General features: G+C 38.5%; 1 protein-coding gene across 1 annotated transcript in view; it reads right to left on the bottom strand.

The window, feature by feature from the left end:
• Positions 1–14972, bottom strand: part of Ovch2 (ovochymase 2) — a 40321-nt gene extending 25349 nt beyond the window's left edge. Inside the window, 14 exon segments of the mRNA XM_074041102.1 lie at positions 194–325; positions 837–939; positions 2579–2709; positions 3039–3209; positions 3919–4016; positions 4155–4245; positions 6226–6241; positions 7350–7547; positions 8210–8361; positions 8607–8702; positions 9080–9252; positions 10434–10525; positions 12770–12879; positions 14885–14972. Coding sequence (XP_073897203.1) covers positions 194–325; positions 837–939; positions 2579–2709; positions 3039–3209; positions 3919–4016; positions 4155–4245; positions 6226–6241; positions 7350–7547; positions 8210–8361; positions 8607–8702; positions 9080–9252; positions 10434–10525; positions 12770–12879; positions 14885–14972 — 1651 coding nt within the window.
• Between the last annotated feature and the right edge of the window lie 5229 nt (positions 14973–20201).

Here is a 20201-nt window from a genome sequence, read left to right on the forward strand (position 1 = left end):
CAGGGTTTTGTAGGAACCTATTCCTACATATTCCTAGGAACAACAGTTCAGTATCTATTTATTCAGTGTTCATGGTGACATTATGGGTGATAATTACAAGGCTATCAATGCCGGGTTCTAAAGGCTGCCCTTTACTATCATGGGATGAGGATTAGAATTGGGAACCAAAGAGTTGGTGACACTCTTGTCTTACCTGCTCTAGGAATGAAGGAGATAGTAGCCTGGAAACCCCTGAAGGTCCTGTTTTCATCTGATTGGAAGCTGGTGAGCATGACCCTGGAGGAGCTCAGCACAGTAATGGGTACTGTGTAGCCACACAACCAAGCTGCGTGAAGCCCAGGTTGAGCCAGATATTGTAAAGGGCTCAAAGAGACACGGCATAGGATAGAAGAAAAAAAAATGTATCCTTTTGGTAATTGTTGAGAAATAAGCTTTGTTGATGAATATCGCAATTCTTTTCAAAATTGAAAGGTGGTTTGCTTCTTTCAAATATATATTTAACCCCATCAACATTTCAATTCTGTCTCGTCTGGCAAACACTCCCACTGAAATTACTAAGGGATTGATTTTAGCCACAAAACTTATTTCATTGAAATTCCCCCTCCCCCATTTAACTCTACTTCGTTGTGGGCCTTTCACATTTTCTGTTCTAATGGTTCTTTGATCCTTCTTCTCTTTCTTCATGCTCCAAATGTAAGAGTGGTGGTGAGACCATAGGGAGGGATAGCAGTGGTGCAGGAGAATGAAGGAAAATTGAGACATATCCTTTATATTCCCATCTGAGACTCAGTCCAAATGTGAGCCAGGGGCTGCTGAGGCTCAGGGGCAATGCAAACCTATTTCCTTCTTCCTTTCTATATCACTGTGCTCTGTCACATAGTCAGAAGTGCAGTTTCCACTTTCTTCTATCTCCCAACTCTGAAATGAAAGCCAAAATCACTCTGTGTTATACTCACAGTAAACAACATGAATAAAGGGCCTGAGTTTGATTTAGCAGAGAAATCTGGATTGTTTAACTTGCTCTGGAGTAAGACCTGAGTTGAGAAAATTACTGAGATACTCAGGAGTGGATAAAGTCCCTTAGAAAAAGATGCGGTATCAAAGGCTTTTTCTTCTCCTCCTAAAAATATGCTCATACCTAAATTCCACTGAAATTTCACTCTATTGGGTTTCAGAAAATTTTTTTTTTTTGGTGGTACTAGGGCTTGAACTCAGGACCTCCTTATGCTGGCTTCTACCACTTGAGCTGCAATGCCAGCTCAAGAAGGTTTACTCTTATCTCCTCTGAATCATCTTCACCCACTCATTCACAAAACATATGTAATCTCATTTTTGCTCCTAATTTCCACCTAGGCTTGATATTTCACACACCAACATTCCCAACTGCTCTCAAATGTTCGATTGTCCAGTCCAATTATTCTGCCTTGTTGTTGAGGCGTGGGGTGGGTGTTGGACAGTTTGTTCTCAATTCTCATTCTCTTTAAACCTAACTCTGTGTGATAAACCCAAACAATTGGTCACATACTTTTGTTTTGTTTTGTGTTTTAAGGCTCCATTCTCTGAACTGTCATAAAATTGCACCAATTTGCTTTTCCCCCTGCATCTCAGATCACTTTCACCTTCAAATACAGTCATATACAACATGACAATGTTTTGATTAACAACAGGCCATATAGATAACTGTGGTCCTGCAAGATTGCATTGCCTAGTGACCATGTAGCACTCTTAGTTTGCATAAATACACTATGATGTTCACACAAGATGAAAATTACCCAATGAACTTGCATTTCTCAGAACTTCTCCTGTCATTACTGTGTATGAGAACTCTGGGGTCCTGTCTTCCTCTACTCCCTCCCCCCTTTTTTTCTTCCTCTCCTTTAGGTCCTTCATATTTCTTGCTTTCAATTATTATTTTAATAGAAAAACTTAAATGGCTTTCTGCAATCTCATCTTGACTGTAGTCTAACCTTCAACTGCCTATGGACATTTCTCCACAGAAGGTCTTCAAGTGGTTAGTGGGAAAACCCCAACAAATGGCCATTAACATCAATGTGAAATAATCCCTATACCCTCTGTACTGTGTCTTTAGTCTGACCTTCAAATACCACCTCCAAGTGTGCTTTACAGCTTGGTACCTGTTCTGCATTGCTTCCTCTTTGCTCTGTCTCTTCTGCTCGGAAGGATTATAGTGATATTGCCCTGATTGTCAGTGACTTTTATTAGTCACTGCTTACAGAGTGCTTTGTTAGCAGTTGAATTTATAAGGAAGAAATGTTTGTTTCTAGAAGGGTCTAAAGGCTGATGGAAGTCACTAGGTACAAAGACTCGGGCAACACTGTTCTGGGGTTTTGCTTGGTTCCGTTTTTAACAAAAATTAAGAGCGTGAGTGCCATCTAGTGGTAAAAGTGGGAAGTCTCAGGCTTGTCCATTCTTAAAATATTTATTGAGCTCCTGATTTATTGTGTGGTAGGTATTGGATATTAAAAATACAGTTGTGAACAAATCAGGAAAAATCCTCTGTTTCCATAGAACTTCTGTAAGCTACTCTGGCTATCCTATGGATAACCAAAATCAATACCTTAATTAGGTAATGGCTGGTTGTTTGAAAAGTCCAGTTACAGTTAGCCATGTTACTGTAGTTTTTAGGATAGTGAGGACTTTGTATGATGCCTTCTTAAAAAAGGACAGTTAAGGAATTTCAAACTGAATCTGAAACACACAAAGAAATTTTAAACAAATGGAATTCTCCAAGAAAGAGGCATTCTCATCCTTCTCCTCCCTGTCTCCAGCAACGTGAGACATGAACTGAATCTATACACAGCCAAGAAGAAGGCACTGGTTTTACAGAACTTTTCAGCTCACTTGTGCAGGAGATAAATATGAGTTTTTAGGGCTGTAGAAAGAGAGACTACATACTGTTCTCGAGCTGGCTGTATGGTCCGCTCCATGATGGAGCCAGCCAGTGCTGGGGATTACCCCTTACCTGACTCCTATGATGCCAAAACTGGATAGTATGCAATAAAAGTAAATGATTTTACCAGGGAGGTAGTTTGGTTTAAGAGCTTTATAGATGAGATTAAACCCAGCAGCATAATCTGTGGCGTTGGAGATGAACTTCAGCCTTATAGAATTGGAGCCAATGAGAATGGATGAAGCATGGCTTTCTTCACAGAATTTTCCTGCAATATGAGAATATTCTTTGCTCAGATCTAGAAAACAGCACTCATTAAATGACTTAAGGAAACCTGAAGTTGCTATTATATTTTAATACTGGATGTTTTCGTGTCAGCACCTGTTGGCGTCGTGTGCTTTGTGTAGCAGCCTGGCCTCCATCAGTAATCACCCCTCTGGTTGTGACAGCCTAACAGGATTCCAGTAATATTACCTCTGGTTGTGATGTCCAAGAAATGTTTCCCAGATATTGTCAGATGTTTCCTGGGGGCATGAAATCACCCCCAACTGAGAAACACAGGAATGTTACTCCATTTCTATGTCAAATATAAGTCACCTTTGTCTCCTCCCCATGGTTATCTATTGACATCTTTCTCCTTAGCTTCATGAAGGTGGTAAAGGCCATTTTAATGCCTAGGAAAGCAGTGTTCTACCTGGAGGGCCTTGAGGGCCCAGCATTATGGGTAGCTTTTACCACTAATGGGGTCCAGGTCTAGGAAGACTGGTTTGATGGGAAACAGATGTAGCAGGTAAAATGATGTTGGCCTTGCAGTCATCTGCAAGCTCAAATATAGCTCTTCCCCACTCCAGATCTGAGTCTCAAAATTGGAGACAGGCAGTGTGGCATTTACACATGGCTCAATGCCAGACATATTGTAACCAGGCCTCATTAAGCGCACTGAGCACTGCTTCCCATTTGACAGTGTGAAAATCCACTCATCAAGGAGCCTGTCTTCTAAAGAGTACATGCCAGGTAATTGTGGTGACAAGATTCTACATCCAAGTGGGAAAAACTGAGCAACACATGCCTTTCCTCTGGAACCAACAAGGTCCAGATACACAGTCTGCAGGCAGATACATGAAGAGGGTGTTAGTTCTAGACAGAAAGTGACTATCATAGGCCACTTATGCCCAACTCTGCTGTTAGTGGGCAGAGTTGTTAAGTGGGAATCTGGTGGAGGGTGGCAAAGGGGTCTACTTACTGCTTGTTCTCATAATACTTGTAGAGGCTTTCTAGGAAATACAGCTCCCCCTCAGACCCAGGGACTAGGCCATCTTGCATGCCACATAGGGCTGGGAGAAAAAGTCACGCAGTCAGGGCTGGTAGTGATGGCAGGCCATAAGAACCTCCCTTCTGGAGTGAGAACAGCAGAGACTCTGGTTCTTCTTTACGTACTCTTCTGTTGTCCATGGCACCTTTTCTTGCCTTGACTTCTGTGAAGCCTTATTCTTTTTTGTTCCTTTTAGATACTGCTTAACATTGAGATTTTTATTTTTTCCCTTCTTACTCTGCCTTTTCTGGTCCCATAGCTTCATTACTACGTTCTATCTCTAATTCTCTCTCTTACAGAGGAGCCCTTTGCTGGGTCATGAGGTCATGAGCTCTGAGCAATCTCAATCATGCCCTCATTCTCACTCTTCTGATTTTGTTGTTTTTGTCTGTTAGTTTGTTTTGAGACGGTTTCACTATGTAGCACAGGCTTGCCTTGATTCCCAATCCTCCTGTCTTAGCCTCCTGAATGCTAGGATTATAGGCATATGCCACCAAACTCACTTTTATTTCTGTTTCTTATATAAATAACATTTATCTCCTTATGGCTAACTATTGGTGTCTTTCTTCTTAGCCTAATGATGCAGGTAAAAGTCACTTTCATGTCTAGGAAAGCAAGAGTTCTGCCCAGGGGCAATTTCAACTCTTATTTCTACTTTTTCTGCACATCATATCAATTTTACAATGGTCTCCTAGCTATCTCCCCTGAAGCTCATCATTACAAATGGAGTTCTGTAAGTCATCAAGCTGAGTTCAATTCTGATTTTATTACTTTTATGTGTCCTCACTCCTTCACTATTTATCATCAAAGTTCTAAATTTTCTCCTTTCCATTTCCTTCTTTTCATTCTGTGGTCATTGCCTTTGTTCAATCTTTCATTTCTTCTCTCTTAAATTGATGCATGAGTTTACCTTGAATTATTCTCCCCTTAGTCCATCTCCTATATGCTGTTCTTATATAATTAAAGTATAGCTCCACTCTACTTATCTAACTGCTCAACTTCCCATTATTTAATAAAGTCCAAAATTTTAACTGAAATTTGAGGTTTCCATAATTTGAGCTCAAGTTATCTTTCCAACCTGAAAACTTCTTCATCCATCCAGAAGATTGATGAAGATATTTTAAAAGATATCTATGCCCCAAAGTCTCTACTTATTTATTTAATTGACTATTTTCAGATAGAAGCAGCCTCTCATTTCTCTAAGCTCTGGGGGTGCTATTTTTCCATGTTGCTTTTTGTAGACAGTTCTACAGGCTCAAAAAAATCATTGAATTATTGAGCTAAGGAGACCTTAGAGACCATCTGGTCCATTCTCTTTTCTTTATGGATGAGGTAGCTGAGGTCCAGAGATGGGAAAGACCTTGCCCCAACTTAAAGAGTGAATTCATTGCAGAGTTGCAATGTAAAACAAGGATGAGTCCCCTGTGTAAGAAGGGACACCTTCGGGGCAGGTGATAGCTTTTTGACCATATCTGCACTACTTTCCCTTTTCTCTCAAGTATTTGATTCAAAGTTTAGGGCTTGTCAAATGTTTGCTGAATCAGATGTAGGTATGACTCTACATCGATCTGTGGTTCTTGCTATTTAAATTATGTCTAGTTTGATATCTTTAAATCTTTTTTTTTTGTTGTTGGTGGTACTGGGTTTTGAACTCAGGGCCTCATGCTTGCTAGGCAGGCACTCTTAACCTCTTGAGACAATTCGATATTGTAAGAACGTTTATAAATGTCACAATGTAGCCCCAGTACAACAATAATAAAAAAAATCATAAAAAAATAGATGCAGGTATGAATTGACAATTAAGGGAAATGAATGGGATTGTGGGGCTGTTGTGGCCATGGGATTGCCAGACCAGCAGAGAATATCTGTTTGTGTTTTATGCCTAATGAGCATGGAAATTCTTGTGGAGGAAGTCTTTTGATTATAAAGGGAGCTGATATTCAGAAATGTTAGGTATTAATTCATGCTCCTGGTGCTGGAGTAGACTATAAGCAATACCCACCTCTGGAGCTCTTTCTCTGATATCCTGGGAAAGAAAAAAAAAGATGCAATTCAAAGCTTGTGGTATTCTGAATAATATTTCAAGATATTGACAAAAATTACAGAAAATTTTAATTCAATAGCAACTAAGGAAAAATTTAATGCATGAAAAGAACAGAAGGGATAAATTGACAAAGTAGGAAAGGGGTCCTGGTGTTTTAAGATGATTTTACTTGCTTTATTGAACAGCCTAATTAAGAAGCAGAAAGTGATTATCTTGGAGATTACACCAGATCAATAAGAGTTCATTTTACATAAGAATTGAGGCTTCAGATGGAAATAACTTGCCACAAAAGAGTTTTGGGGATAGCTAAACTGAGCTGAGGGCTCAGATAACCTGCCACTGTTCCATACACTTGAGAAAAAATACTCAAGTTCTAACTGAACTAATTTGAATTAACCCCTTTGGGAAAGGATGGAAACCCTTTTTAAACTGGAAGACATCAGATAAGAAAACAATTAAGTTGGATTTGGAAGTAGAGATGAAGTTACAATTTACTCCCTGGTCAGTCTAATAGAAGGCAACATATAGACCCTGACCTTTTCAAACTTATACCCTATGCCAGCATTTCTCAATTGTACTTTTTTAACATTTGGAGGCAAAGTTATTCTTCATCATGGGGCTCTATCCTGTGCATTGCAGGGGGCTTAGCTGCATCCATCGTCCCTATCCATTAAGTGCCTATGCCCCCTCTCAAATTGTGTCTGAACAAATATGTCTGACAATATCACTCCAAGGGGAGGCAAAATTGTCCCTGATTGGTAAGTATTGATCTATACTATCTTACAGATTCTTGCTAGAAGAGTTGAGAAATAGATGGTGAAACAATATCATCAGGTAAACATAGCTGTGATTAAAAACCAAACTGACACATACTGCAATAGATGGATTCATTTCCATTGAATAATTGCATACTGTACCACATATCATTGTTTGCTCTTGCTTTAGACAGTAAATCTTACAATTCTTATGTGCTATACTGAGAACAGAAGTGGACATTTCTGCTCCATGGACCTGATTTGCCTAGACTGCTAATGTGCTTTCTGCCCCAACAGAATGGCAGCCTCTTAACCTTGTAGAATGGCTTCATTACCAGTTTGGATGTGTTCATTGATCCAAGGAAGCACTTTACTAAGATCTGTGAAGATTCCAGGAGACCCTTGCTTATTTTTCTGCCCATTGTTTCTCCAGCCTCGACCACAGCCCAAACCCCAGGAAGTGACACCAGCCAGAGTCCAGGCCCCTTTCTTATTGCGGCACATAAGTGAACCTCCTGAATCGCCCTGCAAAAGGAAGAATCCTCTGTTACCATCATTGTCAGTGTCTAGGCTGCAAAGTACTCACTCTTTCCCCACAAGGATGCTAGGTGAGGATAATGATATATTCTCACTTCTAATAATTTAAATTCAGGTGCCTGGGAGAACAGCCAAGCACAATTCCCATGAGCTCCTTGAATATTATTGGAGTTCATTAATTACAGCTCTTTCTCCCCTATGCTAGACTTTTGTTAAAGCCACAGAATTTTTTCCTTCTCCTGTCTCATGCTACAGAATCAGGGTTGACTTTTTCAGTGATAAAACTGACCTCAGGTCTTGGTCAACAGAGAGAATGGAGGAAAAGTAAAGTTCCCAATCTCTGCAAACTAGAAACCTCTAAGTAGGAAAGAGCCAGACATCCATTAGGGATGGAGAACCCTGAGTGCCTCCTTTGGGACACTATCTCTACTATTTGGTCCTTTTGGGAAAAGCAGAAGACCACCTATGAATTCTTACTCCTGCTCAAAACTGATGGTTAAAACTGTCCTTTTATTTTAACTTGACTTTCCCTATTTACTTCTGACTCTTCTTTTCAGATTCTACTTTAATCTGGAATCAGCCTTCCAGATAAACCTTCCTTAAGACCCTTATCTATTAGCAAACCTGTCAGCCCTCCTGTTCCCACTTACCTGACAAGCATCTCTCCCTCCATCAGGGGAGCCTGTACAGAGAAAGGTCTTCCCATTAAAAGGCTTCTTTAGGGTCAACAGAGCTGCCACACACTCTTCCTGGGTCAAGATAGGCAAATCAACTTCTTGCAAGACTTGTGGGAGGCTGCCACCTGGAACACAGGGATGGTGCCCAGCAAGGCCCTCAGTTCACCCTTCCTGAGTTGACAATGCCCCATTATTCATCATCAGTTGGGTTCAGGTTTGTGTCTTTTTGGAAAGACCTAAATTTCTAAGTGCAATGTGACATTCTCTTTCAAAATATTTGTACAATTCTTTTAAAAAATTAAAAATTCTATTTTCTGATTACTCTTTAGAACGTTCTGATCTCTGATTTGGAGTGACACAGGATTCTTACCTTCTTGCAAGCGGCCCCAGCCTGTAGTTGTACAAATAAATCCAGCCTCAAATTGCTCCCCTGGCTCTGGAAGACACATGGGCCCCACAAACTGGCCTGAAGAAAGATGAAGGCAGCGCTTGTCTCATCCATGGAGGAGAGGCCACAATGAGCCACTCATCAGTTAGCATCTAGGTGGTAGTTAGTATCTAAAGGTCCAAAAGACCTTTTAAGTGTTGTAATATCTCTTCTTGGGACCTCCAGAAGTCAGCCAGGGTCCCCTTTCCTGATTTCACATAATTCAACATCCAGAATCACAAGCAAATGGAGTTTCAGGTAGGGAGGAGCCACCAGCCTAAATCCCTTTATCAAATACCTGATCCAAACTATCTGCGCATAGGCTACATAACATGAACTGCAGGAAATGTACTATGGGAAAAAGGTTATGGAAATATAGGGTAGACAATTTAGGGTGCACCTCAAATGTTTATTACCAAATTGGAAGCTTCCTGCCATCTTCAAAAGGGCGATATCATAGTCCATTGGTTTCTTAATGGAGAACTGTGGATGTATGATGATGGTTTCAGTGGCGAGTGTTTGCTCTCCTGGCTCTGTCTGGCTCAAGTCATATTCTCCAGCAGTAACATTTAAAGTTGATGCATTTTTTCTATAAAGGGTATTTCATAATACAATGGAAGATGTCAATAAGCCTCTGAGTACAGTTGTAAATGATGACAAACTGGCCTCTTCAAAATGACATGGATAGATAATATGGGGTGTAAGGCTACTGAGCAAAGTGAGAATAATTCCAATACTATTAGATAAGATGCAGAGATTTCCAGATCCAGTGGAGGACTAATATAGAGTAGAGCCAATGATATGATAAATTTAACATTTTGCAATGTTATCAGTCACCATCTAGAGATGGGATCCTTCATTTACAGAAGTGTCGCTTTTGTGCAAAATTGCAAAGGGCATTATTTGTCTTGGTATACTCTCCTAAATCTTTGGCTATGTTTGATGCTTAACCTACTACAAAGTATCTCTCTAGCCTACCACCTGCCATATTGCAATGACTTTACCAACTAACATTTATTTATTCATTTATTAAAAGACAAATTTTCACTATATTGACCATGTTGGCCCCTGCCTCACCCGCTGGAGTTGCTGGTAATACAGGTATGTGCCACCTTACCTGGCTAACACTCCTCTTAAACTGTCAAATTTCTGGGACTAGGAATCATATCTTAGTCATTTTTGTGTCTCTGACACCTAGTAGCATCTAGCACCAAGTAAGCATTCAAAGAATACTTGCAGACTTGAAAGAGGACAAATATGGGAACAAGGTCTTGATCATAGCCCAGTGTGTACAAAATCACTGACAACAATGGAAATTTGCTTTACACAAGAAAGTGGATAAAGGCTGGAAGTTGTAGGCTGAGGCTCAGAGAGGCAGGAGCAATAGCAAGGGAGACATGAGAGCCTACTTTATATTTTACTGCTCTCCCTTTGTTTTCTTTTATCCATGCCTTAAGATGTATGATGAACTGGATGATTTTTTTCACTGTAATTTATGACAACTTGGAGAAAACCTCCATAAATCCATTTTTGTGATTTTTCTCTCACTGGATATTACTCTTTATTAACTTAGGCCACTTTAAATAAGAACAATATTTTACCTCTACAATGGATGTGTGTTTTCTACTAAGTTTAGTACCATCTGCAAATGTCACCAAGCATCAATAGGATACTCCCCCGTGTTTTAATTGAGTTATTGCTGTTGATTCCGAGGGACATGAGGGAGCGACCTGATCTTCACCCATGACCTGTTTTCTCGTCGTTCCCTACCTGTTTGCCACGCAGTGAGCAGCTGTGATAACCCACCGTTGAGAGATGATGGTTCCTCCACAGATGTGCTTGTGCTTTTGTTTCAGAGACACCTGGATTGCAAAGACCTTAAGTGGGTACAAGTTAGTGCCCTGGGATGCCCTGAAAACTGCTGACTGGGCATGCTTTTAAAACAGACCTAGATGTCTTACTCTTAACTATCATGACTTACGGATGTGACAAGGCAAAATCCATACACTGCAACTCAGAAAAAAGACCAGTCCTGGAAACAGACAATTCTTAGCCTTGGGCTGACCAGAGATTGTCATTTTAGATGATTGGTCATAATGGTTTTAGTAGAGTTGGCAATTGGAAGGATTGGTATTTATTTATTTTTAGAATACTGTTGACTCAGTTCTGTGACTCTAGCAATACGCACAATATCTGTGAATGAAGAAAAAGGAGTAGAATATGTAGTCAAGTCCTGCTTTATAGGTTTATGGAACCTTTAAACACATTCTCTAATTTCTCCAAGCCACTTAGAGAAATAGTTTGGACTACCATTTTCTCATACTTTTAATGAACTATTTGATTCCTAAAACTTCTCCAAGCCTGTTCTTTGTTCTGCCTCTTCAACATACTTTCTACCTTTGGTTTATCCTGGTCATAATGTTTGATTTTATTCTAAAATGGCTTACAGTATGCAAGTAAATACTTTCAATGAATATCTTCACATTTTTGGAATTAGAAAAAAAAGGCAATTTATGACAATTATCCACTTTTTAACCAAAAATTATTTAATGTGCAATCAAAAATGAAAAAAAATGTAATACAGAAGGGTATAGAAAACATTTCTAACACTCAGTGTTAGAGTGCATGGTTAGCATTTATGAGTATCTGGGTTTGATCCCTAGTATCAAGACAAAAAGCAAAAAACAAAATAAGTCAGGGAGAAGCAGCTAATAGAACAAAAATAAATGAGTTATCCTTACTATGATTTGGAATATGAAATTCTGACAATCTTAATTATGAACTTGATTGGGTTGAGAAGAACCTAGTATAAAGCACACCTCTGGATGTGACCATGAAGGCACACCCTTAATGTGGGCAGCACTCTCCCATATGCTGAGGGCCCTGATAGAATAAAAGGGGGAAAGGAGAGAGCCAGCCAGCAGAGGCATTTTCTTTTTCTGCATTTTGTCCATCATGAAATGAACAGCTTTTGTCACACACTCCCCCTGCCATGATGTTTTGACTCACCATGGACCCAGAAACAAGCAACCAAGTGACCTTGGACTGAGCCCTCTGAAACTGTGAGCCAAAATAAATTTCCCGCTCTTAAGTTGCTTTTCTTAGGTATTTATTTACTTGCAGTGAAATAAAACTACTTAACACAACTATTAATAATTAATCACTTACCTAAGATTTAATGGTTGATTCAAGAAAAATAAAAACAAAGAAGTATTTCTCTGTGTGCCAAAAAGTAAGAATTCAACCTGGATCCCAGGGTAAAGAAAATCAGGAGATGTACTGGACTGCGGACATGGCTCAAGTAGCAGAGCACCCGCCTAGCAAGTATGAGGTTCTGAGTTCAAACTCGAGTATCAAAGCCAGGCATGGTGGTACATACCTGTAATCCCAATACCCAGGAGGCTGAGGCAAGAGGTACATACCTGTAATCCCAATACCCAGGAGGCTGAGGCAAGAGGATCACAAGTTAGAGGCCAGTCTGTACTATATAACAAGACACTGTTTCAAAAAAAAAAAAAGAAGAAGAATAAAGAAGGAAAATTGGGAGACTTTCACAGACGACAAAACACCATGGAGTAGAGCAAGAGGCATAAAGGTTTTTCCATACCATAGGTGGACTAGACAATTATATTAAGGCAGAAGCTTAGAACATTAGCTACTAAGGAGGTAAACACTTGGATATTCTATGAGGGGTCCTGTGGTACAGGTGAAAACTTTATACCTTGTACTCAAAGTGTGTTGGGGATATGAATTTTCTGTTCTTATTTAAATATAAAAAAATTAAATACACTTAATGAACCAAAACATTAGTTTTTGAATAGCAAATTCAGAAGAATTTTAGCTTCTTGAAGTAGAGGGTTGGAAGTTTTTGATGGCATTTCAATTTTGTGATGCAAGTCAACCATATATGTAACTATTATCAAAAACCCTTTTCTAGAACTCAATTTAATATGCATCACAAGGAACCTAGATCTTTGTACGCACTCATGAGGTTGTTTGTGAAGATGGAGGTAGAGTGGAGCACTGGTAAGTAGCATGTGATACGGGAGATCCAATCCTGAGACATCTCACAACCCACCCACCACAGAATGTATCCTGAGACTTACCTGCCAGGGATAGGATCCTTTTTCTACTTGGCTTCCCCCGACAATGCGACTGTAAAGGCTAAAGTATTTCCAAGGCCATACCTTAACTAGACTCTGCCCACAATTAGGAGCTGGGAAAAAGCAAGACAATATTGAGTGAGTAGATAGTTTCTAGGAATAAAAGATACAGCAAAAAATAAAAACTGAAGGACACAGAGCATGTAGAAAAAACATCACAAAATAGTTTTAAGCTAGTTGTTGAGATTTGCTGTGGTTTGCACTGCAATGGATTTCTCAGGTTTTGTCAAGAAGAGGATGTATATTATCAAGAGATGGACTTTTCTGCTGTGAATATTAAAGGCTTCTAGAATAGATTTCCACTGTCTTATTAGGAATGCAAAGAGATTCCTAATAAGAGTACAGTGCTCTGTACTTGCCTGTGACTTTTGACACATGCCATTGTGTCTATTTCTGTCTTTCAACCCAATTAGACCATGGGCTCCTTAGAGACAAGATCTTAATCTTAAAAAAAACTTACATGCACACTGCGAATCACAGTTCCTGGTGTACAGAGCTGTTCAAATAATTTGATGGCAATGCCATAGTCTGCCTTAGATTGCAGTTGTGGGCAGATCTTCTATGCTCCACTCCATAGGTGGAGTCTGAGGCCACAGTCTTTGCTGTCTGCCATATAAGTAGATATTAACAAATCATGCTGGGTTTAATTTTATGTAGGGATGGAAATTATATGTTGTTCAAGGAGACTGGAGTGAAGACAGTGTTCTGATTTACATCACAGTGTTATGATAGGAGGCTGGCAGCTAATAGAAAATGGAACTCCTTCCTCTTCATGGAGAAAGACTATCACTGAACAAGCTGCATTTGCTTATTTGCCCTCAATGCATTTCTCTTCAGCTAAGATAGGCTACATTAAAGATGTTTACCTCTACCAGATAATTCAAGGGTGACACATCCTGTGTTCCTCCTGCAGGTTGTTCTTCTCCACATATTTTTTAAAAGAGGGTTTAGAAGGCTCTGTCTCTTAATTGCTTACTTCTTTGCCTAATGCTGTAATCCTTATTCTTCAGCTTGGAGAGCACCTCACCTGTGAAATCTTCCTTGACTTTTTCCAACTGGATTACAGTCTCTCCCCTGTGTAGTGTGGCACCCCTCACCCCACTGAATTCTGCCATGCTGTACTGTGATAGTGAATTGTTGCTTCTGTCATTGGACTATGAACCTCTTGAGGAAAAAAAAAACATTTCTAAGGTTTAGTACAATTCTCAATATTCAGTAGGCACCTGGAAATGTTGAATGATCAGGTGGTTTTTCTTTAGGCCATATCCCCAAGAGCATAACTGTTTAGATCTATATGTTAAACTATGCAAACCTCTGTCGTATGACTTCTTGTTTAATCTCTACCTCATGTCAATGAATCCTCACATTGTACATGAGAAATTTAAGAATCAAAGAAATGAACAGCTGAATAATGGCAGAGAATGAACCCAGTGAAGAAATGAGATGGAATAAAAGCCTATTTTCTAGCTGCTTCATCTGAATGAGTCATAAATACTGCAGACATAATTTTTACTACTTCCTGAAGTCACTGAAGCAAAGACAGAAAACATACTGGCTCAGATTGATTAGACTTGTGGCTAGCCCTACCTGAAGTCACTGAACCAAAGACAGAAAACATACTTGTTCATTCACAGAGAAGACTGCCAAGAATCGTTTTCAGGATAAAAGAGTTTTTACAATATATCACAGTAAACATACTTCATATTTTCCAGCAATATAACTTTCTGAAAGATTACAAATGCTTCCAAACCTATACTACTTCCAGAATTTGCTCCATGAAAGAAGGTTGAGTTGTGCAATGTGTCCAAATAAGTGAACAATCCAAAATCAGTGAGTAAAGCTAGGTGAAAAAACATAGTTTCATTCTATAAATATTTCACCCCATTTCATATGCTGATTGCAGGAGCCAAGTCCAAAATAATTTCTTGAAAAACAATTAGATTTCCAAAATGACTTGCTTCTCCTATTTTCCCAAAGGAATGTGGTGCAGATTGTGACGTTGCCAGCAAAGTTGATTCTATCAGGCAAGGGCAGTTATAGAATTCATTTGGAACTTACCTTTGTGGAGAGAAAGGGCTGCAGATTCGCCTTGTTCCAAACAAACCATTCCTAGCAGTAATATCAGCTTGTTTCTGCTTATAGCCATTTGGAGACTCAAGTTTTCCTCTGAAACTTTTGAGAGACTAAAGAGAACAAAAATAGAAAACGTTGGGAGGCCAGCAATAAATAAATTTAAAGCAAGTTTATTTCTTCACTTAAACTTGGCACATTTAACCATGTCCATATGACGTTTCTGAATGTAGTTTCTTGCGAATGTCTTTTGCAAGATGTGGAGAATCAACTACAGAAGCAGAGTCTTGATTGAGCAACATTACAAATCCCATTACACCTACATCAGCTAGTTGCTTCCCCTAGGCTGTTTCTGGCTAGCCAAGTGGTCGATGTCTAAGATTTTCATTTGCAAACATAACTTTCCCCTTTGTTGACATTATAGCTTTCTATAAGAAAATTGAATATCAAAGTTGTCCTTGTTTGCAAAGGCCGACTTTTCTCCCCGTTTGAAGCCAATCCATCTGAATATACTAAAACATTTTTCTTTCTTTTATTTTCCAAGTATAATAAGATGGTTATTATTGCCATGTGTTAGAGGAGGAAAAGAGAAGAAAGATAATTGGGTCCACACTCAGGAAATCATGCTGCTACACAGTCATTTAGGATACTGTTTATTGCGGTACTTTTGAATATGAATTCTCCCACCATGTTTGTATGTCTTGAAGGTAAACACTAAATCTTCACTTGTACACCTGGTAGATGTTTAGGAATTGGCTGTGGTTATTTATAAGTCTTCCTTTTCCCTTAGCACATCATTAGTGTGAAACAAATGCACACAGACTGGTCAATGCCTTAGATAACCACATAGGAATGTGAGATTTTTCTGACAACTTTCTGTAAGTTACCTGCTCAAAATAGCAAATGTCAGATGAGCCCCTAAGTTCTTTGTGGCAACTTTTCCCTTTATATAAGATAAATCTATAACAGCATAACAATAAATGCAAAACAAAACACTTTAAAACCTAAAATACGCCAATGCTGCATACTTAGGGAACATTTATAGAAAGAAGAAAAATCAAACCTGCAATGGACGCTTCCTCTCCAAATGCCTTAATCCTGAAACCAAAGTTTTGTGCTGTAATTTTGAGGGTATATGAACCAATATGTGTATAATCAATCAACATCTAAGCCATTATCAAAATCTCAATCTTTCTTTGACAATAAATCCTCTTGAGGGTTCGATTATGTTTTATGAATTATTTACCAGAGTAACTTGACTGGGAGTAGAGATCTCCTGGTTCTAAATTTCACTATACCCTGTCCAAATTTTGGGTGCTACTAATGCCAAGAGCATAGGAAGATGCAGGTAGACCTGAGAACACCAGAACTGAGGAAACTAAAGTCGACTAAGAGGCTTATGAAAGGAGAGAGACTTGTGACCTTTTGACCTTCTGTTGGCCTGTAGTGTCCTAAGATGGCAAAACTGAACTCTAAACAAAAAATGAGGCATTTTCCCTCTTCATGTAAGGATGGGCATTTTTTTTGATTGTCATGCTTGCTTATTCCTTCATTTCTTGCTTATTCCTTCATTTCAGTAAAAGAAATTTCCTTCAAGTTCTTGTATAAACACAATCAAAACATATGTCAACATAGACGTCAGTACTGTACATACCAACATATTTATGTACAGCATGAGGCTGTACATTAAGAGTCTGGTACTCTTATCTTTTGAGATGGTAAATAAACTGTGGTCCCATTGCTGTTGGAATCATTAATCTTTGGGGAGAGTGTGCCAATTTCTAAGATGCTAAGTTTCCTTAAGGTCAGATATCCAAGTCTCCCAGAGTCCCTGGGACTATAATAATTGTACATTGTAAGTACTTATAAGAAGGTATATGTTGCTCCATGGACTGCTGACCTTTTTGAAGGGAAAAAATCTCCCGTGGCAGTTTTGGATCAAAGTCTACACCAAATATGGTTTGGGGATTCAAATAATACTGTCCTTCTGGCATGCAAATTTCCAAGTTCAGAAATTAATATCAAAATTTATCTAGAGTCAGTGAAAGGGGTGGCAGAAGAAACAAACCAGTAGTGTTCCATGGAGCAGACTTAGATCACCAAGCATTCCATATAATAGAATGATGTAATAGATACTGTAAAATGTTAATGTCTTTGAAAAAATAATAAAATATTCAAAAAAGAATCTAAAGAAACCAGAGCACACGTGTGAAAGAAAGAGATTCTAGAAATAAAAATATATTCAGGGTAGGACATGGTAAGTAATAGATTACACATAACTAAAAGAGAATGAATGAGTTGGAAGACAGACCTGAGAAATTACACAAAACGTCAATGAAGGAGGTTGTAGCACAGAATGAAAAGAAGTTCTGGGATATGCATAACAGAAAGAAAATGTTCAGCCTATGTGTAAGATGAATGACAAAAAGAGATTGTAGAGAGAATATTCAATATCATGAAAAATAATCCCATATAAAATATAAAAGTAGGGAATAGTGTAATGGACCTCCATGTACCCTTCACTCTGCTTCAACAGTTACTCACATTTGACCCATGTCATTTATTTTTCAATGCTCTCACCACTTCACAATCTTTTTCTGAAACAAAGCTTGGATAGTAAATTTTTTATAAATAACTTAGGAATTAAATATCTCTTAAAGACAAGAACTCATGAAACACATTACCACAAGAAAAGTAAATAAAAATTTATAATTTGTTAACAACAAATATTAGGTGTTTGAATTCTCTGATTCTTTCAACTTTCTTCACAGTTGTTTTGAGTTAGAAATCTAAAATTTTTTCCTGTGTTGTTTAGTTGTTATATCCCATAAGTCTTTTTAAAGCCATAATGTTCTGCTTCCTCCTGTTTGGGCGTGACTTTTGTTAAGAGAATTAGTTATTTAGTATCCTTAAAATTTCTACATTCAGCATTTTGCTGATTCAAGAACTGTGGTATTTAATGTGGTTGTATGTTAATAGGTGGATCTACATAGAATTTTGATCAGACTCTGGTTAGACTTTTGACAAGAAATTTTGTATTATGGTATATACTTCTGACTGCTCAGACAATTAGGCACATAATGTCTGGTTCTTTCCATGATGTAAAAGTTAGGTCAGATGTTTTCAGTGATCTATTCACTATAAAGTCCCACATGTTTTTTCACTTACTGATTTTAAACAACCCTTCATCATCATTGTACTATGCACAAAATGGTGATATTCTAATTCCATTATTTATTTATCAACAGGCACAATTTAATAAAAATTTTCATTAATGAAAGCACCCTGCATTATATTTGATATAGAAAAACAAGATAAATGCTTGAGTCATTTTTATTTATTAATAATTTTGAAAAATGTTGAGTTAGTTTTTCAGTATCTGCTGAAGATGATTCATTTTTCAAGTATCATTATGAAATCATGGAACCTATCACTGTTTATATAGTCCCTGTACATATTTTTCCCAAGAGATACATAAGACTACCCATATTTGCTATTATCTGTTTGTTACAAATATGGAATATAAGGAGCAAATAGCTTCACAGACTTGCCTACAGCTACATATTTAGTATGTATTCACGTCTTGATTTCCATTCATATACTTTGGTGGTACTGGGACTTTGAACTCACAACATTTTGCTTGCTTAGCTCTTGCCGACCACTTGAGCCATGCGTCCAGCCCTTTTTACTTTAGTTTATTTTCATATAACCTACTTTGTGCCAAGATCCTCTCACCTCCATCTCCCAGGTATCTGAGATTACAGGCATGAACCACCACACCCAACTTGTGTTTTGAGATAGAGCCTAGATAGCTGTTTGTGCCTATGTTGGTCTTCCATGTAAATCCTCCCATCTCTGTCTCCCATGTAGCTGAAATTATAGGCATGTGCCACTATGGCTAGCCTTCCATTAATATTTTTTAATTCCTAATCCCATATCCTCTCTTTTACATTATTATGTTAACTAAATCTTTGTCAGTTTTTCTATTTTCTCTGGCCAACCAAAAAGATTTTGTTCACTTTTTTCTTTTTTTTTTTTTGCAAGGGTAGGGGGTAGAGAGAGTGTCCCACTAGTCACTAGCTTCAAATTTGGTACAGAAGAAAGAAAAGGTGAATTTGTACAATTCCTCTCCTTAGCCAGCCTCCTATGGAAATAATGCACACTCCTTCCCCATTTTATCTTTGTTAGAGATTTTTTATTATTCTAAAATATTATTTTCCTCTGACTTTCTCACTAACCTATGTCTTCTGCTGACTTTCTTCCTCTTTTATATTATGAAAATTTGGTCTTCATAAAAACAAACACCTTTATCTGTGGCTCCAAAGTCTGAAGAAGAACATGTAAAGTATTCACCTTAAATTGAAGGAGAATCCAATTATTAACCTAATGAACTCCATTTTGTTTCTCATTGACTTGTCATTTTCTGAGTTGCTCTTTCTCTCAGTTTGTTTTAAATTCCAGGACCTGAAGATTTAAGGTAGAGATACCCAACACTTTCCTGTATTTTCATGAATCTAAAACAAAACATCAGGTGCATGGCAGTAGTGAGAGATGAGTGCTTGGAAAGGCAAGGGAGGGTAGTAAGAAAGAGTAGACAGCTAGAAATCAAGGGAAATTCAGAAACATTTAACTTTTAATTTATAAAAGAATTAATGAACCCCAACAAAACACACTAAGCAAAATGGTATTGAACAAGGAAAATCTCCCTCATTGGGGTATGCAAAAGAGTAATAGTAAGCACCAGGAAGATCCACAGGCATGAACCAGCTGGAACTCTACAAAAGTAAAGCTTAAGATGGGAAATCTGCATACCAAGAAATAAGGGATGCTGAAAGAGGCCCCCTGCACTTCTTGGCTTGTAGGAGGGAGTAGGAGGGAGTCATCTGTGGAACAGTCTTAAAGCCAAATAACTCACCTGTGAGGGCAGAAGATTCTTTATTTTACATTTCTACCCCATCAATTTCCACCCTTACACTGTATACATGAGCAATCACTCTGAGAATCAGCATGGACCCAGGAAACTGGCTGTGATTTGGTCTCAGATTCACCAACACAGTCTTCTTGGGTGAGAAGTAAAAGTTGTGAGCTGAGCTGCAGATGGGAGCCAAGGGCAAAAATATCAGCATAGCTGCTGCCTGGACTCTGGTACAAGGAGAAAGACCAACTGTCTGTGAACATGCGCTGGGGTGTTAAGACAGAGAACTGTAAGGTCTTGTACCCAGGAACTATATGAGTCCTGTACCTTGCCCAGCCAATGCACATTGCCTTGGTATGACTGGTTTGCATACTTCTAAAAGGCCAGAGA

The sequence above is a fragment of the Castor canadensis genome, chromosome 1, assembly GCF_047511655.1.
Source record: "Castor canadensis chromosome 1, mCasCan1.hap1v2, whole genome shotgun sequence".
Taxonomy (NCBI): Eukaryota; Metazoa; Chordata; class Mammalia; order Rodentia; family Castoridae; genus Castor; species Castor canadensis.